This window comes from Fulmarus glacialis, unplaced genomic scaffold (assembly GCF_000690835.1).
Source record: "Fulmarus glacialis isolate BGI_N327 unplaced genomic scaffold, ASM69083v1 scaffold33317, whole genome shotgun sequence".
Taxonomy (NCBI): domain Eukaryota; kingdom Metazoa; phylum Chordata; class Aves; order Procellariiformes; family Procellariidae; genus Fulmarus; species Fulmarus glacialis.
Genome location: NW_009222053.1, coordinates 52,941 through 70,000, shown reverse-complemented (window position 1 = coordinate 70,000; position 17,060 = coordinate 52,941). Strand labels below are relative to the sequence as shown.

Here is a 17,060-nt window from a genome sequence, read left to right as displayed (position 1 = left end):
TTAATTTATGGAACTTAAGTGTTTTTGGCAACTACTAGCCTGTTTTGTTAGAAGTTAAGACTACTTAAAAATCAGCCTGAAGCAGACATCAGGAATAAGGAATTTTATCTTTAAGACAAACTTATGAGTAACTAAAAACTTGCAGAGAGAATAGGGTTATAGATTAAGAAATGTTGGGTAACTGAAAAAAATAGAGTGCTGACCTCTATTTAGATCGTCTTTTGCACAAGTTGTATTTCATGCCTTGTCAATGTATCATCTGCTTTTTAGTGACTCCTGTATTTGCCAGTGTTCCCAGTGACATGACAGTGGAGGTTGGCACAAACGTGCAGATCCCGTGCAGCGCTCAAGGAGAGCCGGAGCCAGTAATTACATGGAATAAGGTACTAGATATTTGTTTGGTTGTTGCAGAAAGGCAGTAGCCTTTCCATCTCTTCATAACTAGCTATTTAAAGTGCACATTGTCAAATTATTGCTTGCTCTGGTGTCTGAAAACGTTCCCGGAAGTTCGATCAGCAAATCTTCTTTAATACAGAGCATGTATATGGATACCAAACCTGAATTTTATATACATAACAAAAATATATATATAGTCATGCAAATCAGTATACAGACCAGCTAAAATTCATAATGTAGGCCTTAAAAGGCCTATGTATTTTAGTGACAGTTCTGTCCGAATATCCTATTAATATTCATACTTTCAATGATATTATAGTTACAAAGCAGTAAAAAATACCGTATTGCTGAGCCCTTTGACACTGTTAGGTTGACACTTTAACCAGGACATGTTTTGGTAACTCTTTGGTAACCTCTCTGGGGCTTTGATTTCCATTGGTGCAATAATTGTGATATCAAACTATTAGTTAGAGTTATTAGCAGAGCTACCAGTGAATTAATGGGTTGCTAATATTGATCTTCCATTTTCCTGATTATCTTCTGCTATCTTCAATTAGTAAGCATTAGAAAATGTACTTTAATGTACTTAAATAGCTTCTGAAAGCATAGCACATGAAGAATTGATACATATAAAGCTCTTGAGATCTTTTTTAGTTGGTTAATTTTGAGTAAAATTAAATATATATGTTCTCAAGAGGTGCTATCTTATTTTTGGGTCTTAAATTTTATGTGGTGAGGACCTTTAGCTATACTTTGATTTATAATACTGAGTACTTTTAAAAGTAAATAAATACACTGTACAGTTTAGAAGTACATGCAAGTCCTCCTGTCAACATAACAATGTGTGAGTTTTTTATATGTTTATCTAAATCTATTTGACTATTATCTTGGCATACAAAATAGAAATTTGAAATAAAATGTAAAAATAAGAGAAGACAAAAATTCAGGTTTGAAAACAAAGAGTGTTTAGAATAACTGAACATTGTGCTTTGCTGCAGGATGGAGTACAGGTAACTGAGAGTGGAAAATTTCATGTTAGTCCAGAGGGATTTCTTACCATTCGTGATGTTGGAACAGCTGATGAAGGTCGATATGAATGTGTTGCCCGGAATACCATAGGATACTCCTCTGTTAGTATGGTGCTTAGTGTTAACGGTAAGGTGTATGAATCAGAGGTATGAGTTAGATGATTAGTTTTAGTCTAACTGCTTAATTTGTAAGATGCAAAAAAGTTAATCAAATGTTAAATTCTTTCTTTTATTCATATTTTTCCTTTTCTCCCATAAGCCCCTCTTTTTTTTTTTCTTCATTTAATTCAGGCAACTATCTGCACAGATGTAAGATGGGAATATGTCAACCAAAATGTCTTTAGGAGTTAGGCTTCAAAAGAAACAATGCTTTGGGCTCCAGTTAGTCATACTACTTTCCTCTTGAGATATTATTTGGACCTATTAGAATTTGCTAGTCGAACACAGAGTCTAATCTTGACAAAAAGTCCTATGGTGTCTTTAAAGGGGCACTTACAGCACTGAAAATTAGGCTGCAACCATTGTGAAAGAATTCAGGAAAGTCATAATGATCTTAAGAAGCTAAAGAAGAAAACGGAAAGAAAAGGAGAATATTTGAGCTTATTCTAATTATTTGAAAGTAATAATGGCAAATAATAGTTATCAATTATTAACACATAATAATTGGTAATAAAGCAGCCAAAGAGGCTAAGGAAATAACTTTGTTACACAGATTGACCCTAATGCTTTTCGGACTTACTGAGTAAAACTGCTGATTTGTCAGACTCATTTTGATGGAAAATATTAAGGAAACTGTGTGGGTTTTTTTTTTTTCAGTAGAAAATATGACACAATATTTTTGTATCATTGAAAAATGAGTATTAAGCAGTGATTTTTTTAACATATTGGATATTGTTTCCCAGTGTTATGTCTGATGTTCTGTATTTTGTTTACAAATTCATAAATATATATCAATGATTTTTCTAAAGTATTGATTACTATCATGTCAATCACATGGTATCAATAAAACTATGATGTTCCTTGGCTTAAGTTGCTTTTAGTAGACCATCCCCTCTGCTATCAAAAATAGTATTTCTTCAATCTGTAAAGATGATTTCTGAGAGAAAAATTGCAGGACTGGGAATCATTCAGTAAGGTTTCATCTACAAATATGAAGTCTGTGAATGAAATAAAGTCCATAAAAATCAGTTTATCTTGGTTACTCTGGAGATGCATAGAAAAAATTTTTTTTGTTTTTTGTTTTTTGTTTTTTTTTTTTAAAAAAAGATTAGCCAGATCTCAAATCAGTAAGAGCTCTGAAAAATGAAACCATGAGTTGAACATAACCCCAATAGAAACCAGTTTCATTCACTTAGTGCAGGTGTCAACTGCTCATTCTCATCTGCTGAAATTAGCAAACTACAAAACATGGTGCTAGCTGATCTGCAGTATTTAATTGTAATGTGGTTATTTTTCTTGTAAACTGTAGCATTAATAAACCTAAAATTAATGAAACTACCCTTGATTAATCTGCATTCACTCTGAAACTGTAAATGATACTTCTCCTTAAAACTAGTGGGATATCAGATACTGTTTCTCTATGGTTGCTATAAAAATGAAGCTGTCAAGAGAAGCAAGGAGGACAAGTGAACAGATTATAAGTACTGGATACTTGTTAGTTGGATAGTATTAATAATGACATAGCCAGAAATGCCTAAAAACTTGCATGTCAACATTTCTTTCAAACAAAGTTAATGTTTTATGAATGTTCCTAATGCATAAAAATCTTTTCTTAACATTGAGACAGAATAAAGGCAAGTGTGTAGAAGCTGGGGGGCAGGTTTTGCTGGCCATGTTTGATAATATTTTAAAGATGCTTTTCTTTTGCCATTTTCTTCTGTCCTTTTCTGTTGTTTTGTAAAAGTCTCTGGATTAAGTGTAAGGCAGGATGTGTGTGGTATATGTTTTCGTTGCTTAAAAAAATTGCCGGTCCCCCCCCCCAAAAAAAAGGGTATTGTGTGAAAGGCTTGCAGGAAGTTTTAACTTTTAATATTTATCAGTCTAAAAAGAGAACTACTGGCAGCAAATAGTCTAAACAAAAATAAAGTACAGTATAGTTAACATCTGACCAAGGTTTATGATTCAGCCCACGTGCACTATTAATTGGAAACATAGCTCTGCAAAACACGTATCTAAAGTGAACACCGAGATTACGTCTATCGTAGACAGCACTAGGGAAGGTAAACAGCCACCGGATTTTTTACAATCTGTAATGTTGCAGTGTTAAGATGGTTCATGGCACACAAACACTCTCTAAAACAACTAAAATGAGGGTAGCAAACCTGTACATGGTATTTCTCCTTAAAATAAGAGGCTTATCTGATAATGTTTCTGTATGGTTGCTATGAAAATGAAGCTGTCAAGCAAGGAGGACAGTTGGTAATTAGGACAGATCAGAGACTATTGCCATTAGGCACTGTGGAAAGGGTCTCCTTGTTTTGGATGTTGGGAGCATATTGTCAGCAGCCCAAGGCAGCTGAACTCAGGGCAGAGAAAGGGGCTTCAGCTGCAGCTGTAGAGTGCCAGGGACTGTTCTATTTGACAGTAGAGCTGGTTAAGTTTGATTACCCTGGTCTAGACTCTGAAACTCATACAGACACAGCCTAAGCTGCCAGTCATGAGGGATTAATGAAATACTGCCTAAAAAAGAAAAAAAAAGTCATGAAAAGTTTGCAAACAACCGTGTTTATGTCAGCTGATTTTGTACATCTGCTGATTTTATTCCAGTGTGTTTGCTTTGGATTTTTTCCCTACTTTACCCTTCTTCCTGTGTGACTTCTCCAATCTAAACACACTCTGGAAATTGTTAGCTGTTGCCCCTGGATCTGGTAGTTCTTGGTTTAGACTGAAAGGGAGGTTACTAGCCCTAGATACATTGTACAAACATCCAGCTGCAACTGAGTACTGTATAAAAAGGCAGATGAATGGGCCTATGCATTAGTGAGTTTCCAGTATTATGCAGAATTCTTAAATAGCTTTTAAGCATGTGATTTTTAACGTAGTATTAAAAAGCTAGATAATTTTAAAGTAGAAAACAAAGTAGTGATCAACATAAATATAATATTTATAGCTCTCTAAAATTAATGTGTGTTGCTTACTTGACTAAGCTCAGGAGAGGAGCAATGTTAATTTACTGTAGCTATTTGGGAATATATATAATTCTGTGGGGTTTTTTAAATTTTGTTTTTTTGTGTTTTATTCATTTTTTTGTGAAATCTTTTTGAATGTCTGTGATGCATGTGTTTTAAAAGGCAAACTAAGTCTGTCAATATTTTCCACTTGTAACACATTCCTGTAAACCCTTTAAATTCTGACATTGAATTCAGTACTAATTCAGTACTAATTGAAATCAAAGGGAACACTTGCATTGATTTCAATGGATATAGGTCATAGGATATAATCACCTGAAAACTGATAATACACCACACCAGAAAAAAACCCTTAATAATAATTCGTTTTTTCTTTCGTCATTTTTACTTTAAATTGTAGAACTAATTAATGGACAGTTAAACACTGTATGCATTTATCTTCACTTTATTTTGTTTTAGAATTATAAGCAAGCTGACTTTTAAACTTACATTAACTTCTGTTTTAAATGAATTTTGCACTACTGTAATATGCTTTGATAGAATTCCAAAATGGTTAAGAATTTTATATTTGGACGATCTAATGCTTAAAGAACAGGGGTTTACTTTGTACAACTGAAATGATGTCGTGTCTAGACTCTGTTTTACAGAAGTATCTTTTTGTGTGTGGCCATTTTTGCAATAACAAAATTCCTCTTTCTATAGTCCCTAATGTCAGCCGAAATGGAGATCCTTTTGTACAAACATCAATTGTGGAAGCAATTGCGACTGTTGACAGAGCAATAAATTCAACACGTAAACATCTGTTTGACAGGTATCGCCTTCTTTTTTTTGTATTGAGAAGTCAAAATTAATTTTGTATATACTAGAAATAATGGAACATTTATTAAGCAAGAAGCCATTTTATTATTTAAATGATATTGTTAACATCTGGTTAGTTCTGGGAATACTAACAGTTTAACGTGTAAGGATTCCTATTGTTTAAACACTCCTGTTGAGATCTCTATTCGCTGCAGCAGTTTTTCTGCTGAGATAATGTGTATTAAAAGGCTACTAAATGTTTAATTGCTGATAAATGTTTAATGGTTTATTATTTTATTAAATATATATTTTTTTTGTTTGCCTTCCATTTTGAGATGAGTAACCAAGGTATGTACTAATCATGTTGCTGAACGTTTATGTAATTTATATAGTATTGTTATTTTGTAACTCTTGTGTACACTTACTACTTTTTTCAAATTATCTATCAGTCGTCCTCGTTCTCCAAATGATTTGCTAGCCTTATTTCGATACCCAAGGGATCCATACACTGTTGAGCAAGCAAGAGCTGGGGAAATATTTGAAAGGACATTACAGCTTATTCAAGATCATGTACAAGATGGTCTAATGGTTGACCTGAATGGAACAAGTCAGTACTTTTTCCTTATTTTTGTGTGTTGAAGTGTATTTGCCTTCTTAAGTCATTATACTTCAAGAGACATTTATTTTCTGAGTCTGGGTCCCAATTGCAGAACCATTACATTGAAATCAGTGGAGTATTTGACTTTGCAAAACTTTACCAAATACATGTGTTTGCCCAATTCAGTCCTTGGTTTGCACATTGCTACGTTATGGTGTAACTCAGTTTGGTTGAGCTCTCCAAGTAGAGTGTTTTTATTTTTCCTCACGTTGACATATTAGGGAGAAATTCATGTTCAGATTCGTCTACTGGTCAAATTTGGTATAATGGAAGTGCATAATGCATCCTGTTTGTTAATTCCCTGTGGGTTAATTCATTAGGACAATTGTTTCAAAGCAGAACAGACTTTTCTGTTTTGTATTAAAAATAATCAGTATTTTGTTCATGTTTCTTTAAGTAAAACCATTTAGTGCCGGCACGCCTTGGCAAGGAGAAAAGATGATATAACAAGAAGGATTTGTATACTTTACAAACCAAGGTTTCTGCATGTACCACAATAGCATTCAAAGAATTATTTGCCGCTTATTCTATAAGTGTGTATCAAACTAAGCTAATAATTTCCTTTAACACTGATCTGATGTAATGAGAAATACAGTTTTTGCTGCTTTTTTAAATAGCAGAAAAATGCAAGGTTTAATATTTCTACCTTTTAGTTATTGAAGTCTAAATTCAAATTCATGAAGTCCAGCTGGAGCATATACAACTAATGCATGTAGATATGTGTGTGGATAGGCTTGAGACATAGGACTGAAGCATTTGGAAATAATGATAGAGTTTTAGGAGAGCTTTTGAGACTTGAGACATAGCCAAAATCTACACTGAAAATCTAGAGGAAATATTTTTATTTATTATATTCTTTTTGATGTTTATAATTGAGTATTTATTGAACTTCCGCAAAATTTAACTCTGACCATGAACTAGGCAAGTGTTTATAAGACCAAAGACTGCAAGCTCTGTGGAGTACTGTAACATTTGCTAGTAAAAGAAGCTTGTTACTCATTATTAGAGCTGAGTAAATAATTTACGATTAATAGTTTACCACAAAAACTTATTGAAAGTTCTTTGAAGGCTTGTGTTTTATAAAAGCAACCCAATTTAATTTGGTTCTCTGATTAGATGCATATGCAAGCATATTGAATGTAATACCAGGAATATATGACATCTAATGTGTGAGAATTGCTTGACTAATTTTCGCTAGGATTTGTAATAGTTAAATTCAGTCACCTAAAGTTTACCAAAAATTGGCATTAAAGCATACAAATACAAATTAATGAACACAAAATCAAGCAACTTTCTGTGATACTGGAAGTTCTGTTCACAACCAGAGCTTGCTTCTCAGCCCTACAAAATCCATAGAAACCTGGCTTTTAGGGAAACTTGACTAGTAAAATAAATCTGTTTTCATTTAAATAGCCTAATGCTCAAATTTTAATAATCATATTTGTCCTTATTTGGTTTTATTTCAAAATGCAGAGCCCAATGAAAGGTGTTATTTAGCACTTTTGCATTGGGAACAGTTGAGAAACTTCACAATTTCACATTCAGAGACTTTTTTTAATGTAAAATCTTGGAATATCCCAAGGAAAGACTATGGAGCCAAATTATCTTCTGCAATGCCAGACTGTATAACAAGAGGAATGGCCACAAATTGCTGCTTGGAAGGTTCAGATTGGATGTTAGGAAACACTTTCTCACCAGGAGGCCAGTGTAGCACTGGAACAACTTATCTAGAAAGGCTGAGGAGACTCAGTCTTTGGAGGTTTTCAAGCTGAGCTGATCCAGTGCTGGAGACAGCCTTGCTTCAAGCAGGAGCTTGGTCTCGGTAAGAGATCCCTTCTAATCAATATTTCTATGACTCTATGATTAATCTTCCTTGCAGTTTAAAAAAAAAAAAAAAAAAAAAAAAAAAGCTAATATTATGTGAATTGAGCTAGCCAGCTTCTGAGCACTGGAAATGCTCAGCACCCAGCCTTTTAGAAAGCAGAGCTAGAGTTAGTGCCTACAATGGGAGGGGTAATTAAGGGTCTGAGACTGGCATTTGGCAGCCTCCACTCTGCTCAGAACGCCATCTAATCCATAGATGAGATGTTGTCTCCAACTTGAACTTCTAAACAGAGAAGCTGAACCTTTTATTTTAAATTGGCAATGAAGGTCATTCCACCCAAAACATTCATAGTCGAGTTTTGTTCACAACTTGATTTCAGAAATGTGGGTGGCAACCAGGATAACAACAGCAGACAAATGTTACTGTAGAGACTGCATGAATAATGATCATAAGGAAAGAACTCCATGATGAATGAAGATCATTTAAAAAAGAGTGTTATTATAAAGAAGATATGTTTTCTGGGTGTAGTTTTAGAACTAAACTGCCCTAGTAGCCAGCATATTATAATATGTTATCAATAATATACTCAAAGAGTGTGTTTTGCTGCATTACCCAGTGGCACTTACTGGTTTTGCTCTGTGGTTTATTTTTCTTTTTCCTAGTCTGGAGTATTCCATAAAATAATTTATGTATGTCTACAAGAACAGGTTAGTTTTGCCTAATGTGAGCACTAGGTCTCTAATATCTTTGCTTTGACTTGTAAACCACTCAGAGTACATGTAGCCTGGGGCTGAGAAAACATAGATCCCCTGACTGAGCACGGGTCCTGTCCCAGCTGAGCAGCTATGAGCAATCCAGTCCCTTTCGAGGCAAAGACAAAGAGGGGCTTTAGGCTGTTTGTTTGAAATTGCCCTGCATTGTAGATATTGGCAGAGCGCAGCAGAGTGTCTAGCACATGTTTATGTGTTGCATGAAGATGAAGGTCGATGTCTTTGCAGGCACGCTGGGACTGAGCTCAGGACTAAAAGGAACATTTCCCAACTGTGTGCAATTAGCCTGCACCAACCTCTTGCAAAACTGCATTCAGTTCATATTCTTGAGTGATTACCATCATGGTGGGAGCCCCATGAGCCTGTGGGAACACAGTACCACTGTCTACTCACTCATTACCTTTTTTCCTTCTGCCTTTATTCTGCTTTTTCGGTTTTGCTCCTGACTGCAAGCTTTCCAGACCAAGAACCATGGTGGTGTATGATGGTTCCTAGTTAGCTAAAAGTACATCTACACTGCCAAATATTCTACCTCCTGGGCTCTCTCCTGGATCCTGGAACCTCACTTACCCACACTGTATATCCATTAATCACTCAAGATGTGCCTATGCTTTGGATTAGCAGGGCCCATTTGAAGTGAATCTCCCAGTTGTCCTCACTTACTGTGCTTTGGTGTGAGTTGTGGTATGGTCTTGAACAGTGTGGTTTCTTTTCAAATTAAGTGAAAAATGTGGTCCAGGGCCACATTCAGTCCAGGAGAAAAAAGTAAAGCTTTTCTGAAGGAAACCTGCTCCTATTGCACAATGGATACAGTAGGGATGTCTTTCTCAGCATCAAAAATTTCCCTTTACAGACACATTTCTGTTGGTCTACACAAGTTGATAATGTAGATATAGCCCAGATTAATGAATTTTTTCACTGAAATGAAGCCCAAATGTTTCTAAGAAAAAATCACTTTTAGAATGGTTCCTAATACGTAGCATGGACAAGGTGCAGCCTGACTGTTCTGCTATTTGCAGTCACCCTACACTGTACTAAGAGGCCTTATGGTCTTCAATCCTTCCACATGCTGTCGTGCCACAGCAGAGAATATGCAACACATAGCCTTAGTTTGAAGTTATAAAAACATAATTCTAATGAATTATGGTATATATTTTGCATATGTTATTTTTCTATGAGAGAAAAAATGCAGGAAAGCGATAAGTATGTTGTAGTCCCAGAGGTGAATGGTGTGGATTGCAGAGGAAACCTGTGCCAAGCATTACGCAAACACCAGTTTTCTTTAGAAACTAGTCCCGGGTAATGTGAATGTGAGTTACTCCACACCCGTTGTCCTAGAGATCACTCCTCTGTTTAGCTATATTGCCCGTGGTTATTTTCTTTTGCGGTTTTTGTTGAATTTTTTTTCTTAAAATTCTGCAACTTTCGCTGTAATAAAGCAAAACAAAATAGTAATGTTCAGTGAACTATCAAGTCTTAAAAGATAAAGTCTTGAAATTCGTGTAAATGTTACTGATAGTTTTTAAAATGCTTTTACTAACATGGGAAAAATTTCCCATTTGTCTCCCATTTATTTCTGAAAATATCTCTGCTTTTTTAAGTGACCAAATAAGTAATAGCTCCTTCTGTGAACATTTTGTAAAAGTGTACTTGAATTGGCATTTTACAAAGTTCCCTCCTGACCTAATAGTGGTTGTTGTTCAAATGACCTAGTGCTCTAATAGACATATGTGATTATTATTGTTCTTTTTAAACAATAGGGACATTTAATCTGGTGGGAAATGCAATATAATAAAATACATTTCAAATAAATCCATGATCCGTGGGGACCATAAGTCTATGAAGTCTTTGATTTTCTCTCTGTCTCTCTTCTGGTTTCAGGTTATCACTATAATGACCTTGTATCCCCACAGTACTTGAATCTGATAGCTAATCTCTCAGGCTGTACAGCCCATCGACGAGTGAACAACTGCTCAGATATGTGCTTCCACCAGAAGTATAGGACACACGATGGAACATGCAACAACCTTCAGCATCCCATGTGGGGCGCTTCTCTGACAGCCTTTGAACGTCTGTTAAAGTCAGTCTATGAAAATGGATTTAATTTGCCTCGGGGAATTGAACCCAAGAGGCTCTCTAATGGCTACGCACTCCCAATGCCTCGCTTGGTTTCAACTACTCTGATCGGAACAGAAACAATAACTCCTGATGACCAGTACACTCACATGCTCATGCAGTGGGGTCAGTTTCTTGACCACGACCTTGACCTCACCGTGGCTGCCCTAAGTGAGGCCAGGTTTTCAGATGGTCAGCATTGCAGTTCAGTTTGTACAAATGATCCTCCATGCTTTTCGATCATGATACCACCAAATGATCCCAGAGTTCGAAATGGTGCACGCTGCATGTTTTTCGTACGCTCCAGTCCAGTTTGTGGAAGTGGCATGACATCTCTCCTGATGAATTCTGTGTACCCACGAGAACAGATCAACCAGCTGACTTCATACATTGATGCGTCCAATGTGTATGGCAGTTCGGACCATGAAGCACTAGAAATCAGAGACTTGGCAAGTCAAAGGGGTCTTCTGAGACAGGGCATCGTACAGAGATCTGGCAAGCCCCTTCTTCCATTTGCTACTGGCCCACCAACAGAATGTATGAAAGATGAAAATGAGAGCCCAATTCCCTGCTTTTTAGCTGGTGATCAGCGTTCTAACGAACAGCTGGGTCTTACCAGCATCCACACGTTGTGGTTTAGAGAACACAACAGAATTGCCACAGAGCTACTGAAACTCAATCCACACTGGGATGGTGACACAATATATCATGAAACACGCAAAATTGTTGGTGCAGAAATGCAACACATAACATTTAGCCACTGGCTGCCTAAGATCTTTGGAGAGGTAGGCATGAAGATGCTTGGCGAATATAAGGGTTATGATCCCAGTGTTAATTCTGGCATAACTAATGAGTTTGCAACTGCCGCTTTTAGGTTTGGTCACACACTCATTAATCCTTTTCTGTATCGACTGGATGAAAACTTTGAACCTATTCCACAAGGCCATCTACCTCTTCATAAGGCATTCTTCTCTCCATTTCGGATTGTAAATGAAGGAGGCATTGATCCACTTCTAAGGGGATTGTTTGGTGTTGCTGGTAAGATGCGTGTCCCATCACAATTACTCAATACAGAATTAACAGAAAGACTCTTCTCCATGGCACGTACTGTGGCTTTAGATCTGGCAGCTATGAATATTCAGAGAGGCAGAGATCATGGAATTCCTCCCTACCATGATTTTAGAGTTTACTGTAATCTTTCTTCAGCTCAGACTTTTGAAGATCTGAAAAATGAAATTAAGAATCCTGAAATCAGGGAGAAACTTAGCAGGTGAGCCTGAGGTGAAGAAAAACAATCAATTATCTAAATGTGCATGCAAAATTAGTAGCTAAATGTCTTATCTAGAAGGAAATATTTGTTAAGAAAGGGGTAAAGGGATTTTTTAAGAAACTTCCATCCGTACCAGGAAATAGATGTAGAAAATTCCTACATGCAGATAATTTCTCCACTTTTACATCTCTGTGAACAATAAGAAGTTAATATATACTGTATGTGTTCATTAAAGTATTAATTTGAACTATCTGGGTTTATAAATGCTGTTAAATATGAATGTTATTTCAGTGTAAGGTCATCTTTAATGCCAGTCTCATGCAAGTATTTACATGTTCAGTTCCATCCATTCCGTACACTAAAACAAACAGGAATATCGTTCACTGTATTTTCATCTGGACATCCTTCACTACCAGTAATCTGTTCTTCTTTAGAGCATCAGTGTTTGAAAATAAGTCTTCAGCTACCTGCCACCCCTAGCTTATCTACACAAAATCAGACAGAGAATTAATCTCAGCTACGGTAAAAGAAAAAGTGTACAGAGGGGCAGGAAAGAGAAGCTACTGAAAAAGAAACAGCTCTAAGAAATCAGAAGAAAGCTACTAGGAGGAAGGAAATTGTGGGGTAGACTTGCAGACCCCTGTGATGTTACTCACATATACAATCTACATTGCAGGATTTCTTGCATATACACCCACAGGTTGTTCACAAAAGATGTAGCACTATCACTGTCATTTTTACTGTGAGTTGTTCGTATCTCTTGCCCTTAGTTTTACCACATACTGGTTATTTTGTAAGTGTAAAATATTTGTGATTTTCTATTTATAGGTTGTATGGTTCCCCACTGAACATAGACCTATTTCCTGCTCTAATGGTAGAAGACTTAGTTCCAGGGAGCCGACTGGGGCCAACTTTGATGTGTCTGTTAAGCACACAGTTTAGGCGTATTCGGGATGGAGACAGGTAAATTGAAATACCATGGAAACCAAAAGTAATTTTAAATTGAGGATGCTTAATAACAGTTGCAATGTCTTGTTTCCAAATCAAACTGCATTTTATTTTCACTTATGATTTTAATATATAATTGAAAAGAAAAGATTAAGAATACAGGTTTAAAACATTGTTAGAAGCTATGATTAATTTTTTTTTTAAATCTGTTACTTTATATGGTGAGTATGTCATACTGACCTCCAAAAAGCACCACAGCCAACACATGCTGAGTTTCCTTCTACCAGTTATTCAAGTCACTTACCTTTCTGAAAAGTGGATGTTACTCATCTCCTTTCATTGATATTTAATTATTTTATTGGCAAAGGAATTGTGGTGGTTGAGACACTTTCACCATCTCCATTACTTAAGCGTAGGTTGGAAAAGTATCACTGTGTATATAAACCCCTATACATATTTCAGTACAAGCAGTCTGTGCAGCAAAAGAGTGTTAAAAGCAGACAGGTTATCCCAAAGAACACAATTTGTTAATTGTTCTTAAATTACTTTACATGCACATTATGAGCAATTTCTCATTTTCAGTTTCTACAGTACCTGAAATAAAAAAATAGTCATTGCTGTTGTTACAGCAGCCAGATGTCCTTTGCATACTTTCAGCACACTCGTTCAGAATCTGAAAATCAACATTTCCCTCATTTTAAGATAATTTGTGACCTAGAATCCTGTCTTTTGCATGGCATAAGGGTAGAAAGTCTTATGCTGATTAGTCCCGTCCTAGTGAAAGGGAAACAGAAGAAGAATTAGGAAATTAGATTTGGTTCACTTTATCTAATGTTATTTGCTTTATGTAAGTTATAAAATTGCTACTTAAGATAGTATAAAGGCTTTTTTATTTCTGTAGTCAATAACAAAAGTCTTTTTGTATGCTTTTATTAAAAACAACTTTCTTACATAAAATCTATTTAAAAATTAAGCTGTGAAACGTAAAACTCTCATGCCTGGAGGCAGAGGGAGTAAAAGGAGAAATATATGCAGTATGAGCTCCAGATTGCTGGTGACAAATACCTATTTGTGTCACAACAGGATAACGATCCTGCTTTTTTGTGTATGTCTGTCTGCATTTTTCCAGCAAAAGCTTTTTTCCCTCTTTTTTTTTTTTTCTTTCTGAAACAACATTTAGAAAATATTGGAAAACATTGAATATTTAGGAAATGGAATTTTGCTGTCCAAAGAATACAAATGTTTTGAAGCAACATGCCAGCAAATAGTAAAATGTTATTAGACATAACGAAAGCAACTCTTACTTCTTTGAAAAGCCTTTACAATGGGCAGAGGATCAAAGCTGCCAGCACCATGCAAAACAAATGTGCCTGTGCAGGAAAAAGGAGTGATGTTTGAAGGGAGCCTAACTTCATGTCAAGATGGAAATTTCAGAATCTGTTTTTCTGATCCCAGTACTTGGAAATTCATTGGCCACTGTCCAATGCCTTATGAAAATAATACAAAGTAGGTAAAATGAAATTTGTTGACCATTCTTCTAAGTTAAGTATAAAATTGTTATTGATTTTTCATAAAGTTTAAAGAGCCTCCTACTTATTTTTGGTTGAAATAGGTGGAAAAAGGTATCAATATAGAATGATAACTTTACAGTTTTGTGAGATGTAAATGAAATCACAGTAAGCAATTCTTATGTTAGAATATTGTAAAATGTTTTCAAATCCTGGACAGTAACTTAAAATGTTTTCTTTTACAAGGGCTGGCTTGCTTTTCATAGTAATGTATTATTTATATTTTCTGTTGATAACAGGCTTTTAGCCCTTTATTTATGAAAAATAAATTATTCAAAACCACAGTGTTTCCTCCTTCAATATAATGAATTAACTGAGCATATGTTAATAAGTCCCTGAATTAGTATAGTCATTAAAATAGTTTTACAGAAAAAAAATTCCTTAGCAAATTAAACAATATCTCACTTATCTTGATAATATACTAGGTATAGATTAACCATGCTTCTAATCTCAGCAATTCTATCAAAATTTCTTCATACCCATAGGAAAGTTGCCTGGAGAAAGAAATCTATGGTAGTTTAAGCCTCTACCTTAAAAGAACCCTAAACTTGATAGACTAGTGCCGTTTTAGATGTCCAAAGATACCTGAGACATAGAAATGGGACTAGAAGAGAAGTCAAAGGATTTGTTGAAGACTTGGGCCTTTTCAGGGTCTCAGCATGACACCAGGTACGGCTGAAGTGACACCAGGCGCTTACATTTTGACATCTGGATCACTCCCTCAGACACATGTAAAGTTAGAACAGGATTTATGGAATAATTAATTTCATTTTGAATACAGTATTGCAATATCTTTGGAAAACTGCATGTTTTGTTTTTTCATTAGCAAACTTATCTTTTCTGTGAGATTACAGGTTATGGTATGAGAACCCGGGTGTGTTCATGCCTGCTCAGCTCACTCAGATCAAGCAGACATCTCTTGCCAGAGTTTTGTGTGACAATGGTGACAACATAACCAGGGTACAACATGATGTCTTTAAGGTGGCTGAATTCCCACATGGATATAGTAGCTGTGAAGACATTCCTAAACTGGACCTCAGGATGTGGCAAGATTGCTGTGAAGGTCTGTATACAGGTGGATTTGGGTGTATTAATGTGCACTTTGTTTAGTGTCTGTTCATTTTATTTTAAGAAGATATTTGACCATTGTTCAGTTTTTGTTAAGATGTTACAAACTCAAATCTGGAGCACAACCCTTGTTAAGTGAGCAATCATTCCATATTTTATATTAAATAGACACATTCTAAACATAGCATAGATTTGAACATTGCATGATGTAGATAGATAACTGTTTTCCTGTTTTCTTCCTTTTGTGGATAAATACTCTTGTTTATTGCCATCTCCTTCAAAACTTAGGACAGTGGGGTGATTTGTTTTTCTTCAGAAATAATTTTTTTCCTCCAGAAACAGGGTTTATTTAGCTGCATGAAGCATAGGACACTGAGAATCCCATGTTGCTTTGCAGCATGTATGTTGGCTTCTATCTCACGTACAGATTTTTTGCATGGCCTCTCTTTAGCCATCATCACATCAGACTTCACTGCATCTGTAACATAGTTAGAAGATCGCTTCCCAAGAGAATCTTCTGGATCACACAGATTTGCAGAATGATTTGCAGTAGCATCAACAACAAAATACTTCAGAGGACAATGACGTGTCTTTATTGAGATCTCCTTGACAATGTTGTTATCATTTTCTTTTGACAAAACTCGGATGACATGCCCTGGCTGAAAAAGTATATTCAGGAATTTTGGGAACTTCTCTGTGGAACTCTGATTATCTAGAAATTGCTGTCAAACAAATTACTAACTGTAAAAAACTTGCTGATATTAGAGAGGGTAATGGTACTATTAGTTGACGCTTATTAGAATCTTATAATTTACCTAGTAAGAACGTAGCTTTCAATACCAGTATCTTGTAGATTTGCTGATGAAGGGTATCCGGATCCGAGTTCTTAATCTTTTCTACTGCTGATTCTCTTGAGTTTACTGATGCTGAGTAGGCTATTCAATATTCTGTTAAAAGATATGCATGAATAAAGAACCAGTGGATTGTATTTCTGAGAGAGGTCACACTCTTCCAGTAGTGTCCATTTAACTCTTTTGGTAAGATATAATTGTCCCCGATGACAAAAAGTCCTTTGGTGATATAGCTTGGAATTTAAGGCAGTAAGTAAAGGTAAACTGATGAAGGATGTCCCTTCAATCTGATACAGATAGAGTAAGTACTGAGGAAGGATTCTAACTAGTGCGACTTTACCATGAGAACAAATTCAGGTATCATTAAAAGTGAAAAAAGTAGATAGAGAGTTACTGTTCAAAGATATTGTACAGTTTAGCTTTTAAACTGACTACTGTATTGTCTTGTCCAGTAAACAACTCTTTAAATAATAAATCACTGTCCAAGAAAATTCTTCCTTGGAAGGCTTGGTTCAAAATGTCAGTTATGTGTGTGAGACTAGGAGAAATAAATACTTTAGATTTCAATGAAATCTTGTACAATTTCCCCCAGATATCATTTTGTTCAGGTCTTACTCTAATTTTTACTAGTGTTTTT

General features: G+C 35.6%; 1 protein-coding gene across 1 annotated transcript in view; it reads left to right on the top strand.

The window, feature by feature from the left end:
• PXDN (peroxidasin homolog (Drosophila)) overlaps positions 1 to 17,060 on the top strand; it is a gene marked incomplete at its 5' end in the record, with an annotated part of 58,017 nt that overhangs the window by 28,794 nt on the left and 12,163 nt on the right. Inside the window, 7 exons of the mRNA XM_009581325.1 lie at positions 271 to 383; positions 1,395 to 1,551; positions 5,255 to 5,363; positions 5,800 to 5,957; positions 10,485 to 11,988; positions 12,817 to 12,951; positions 15,359 to 15,567. Of these exons, the coding sequence (XP_009579620.1) occupies positions 271 to 383; positions 1,395 to 1,551; positions 5,255 to 5,363; positions 5,800 to 5,957; positions 10,485 to 11,988; positions 12,817 to 12,951; positions 15,359 to 15,567 (2,385 nt within the window). The remainder of the gene's footprint in view (positions 1 to 270; positions 384 to 1,394; positions 1,552 to 5,254; positions 5,364 to 5,799; positions 5,958 to 10,484; positions 11,989 to 12,816; positions 12,952 to 15,358; positions 15,568 to 17,060) is intronic.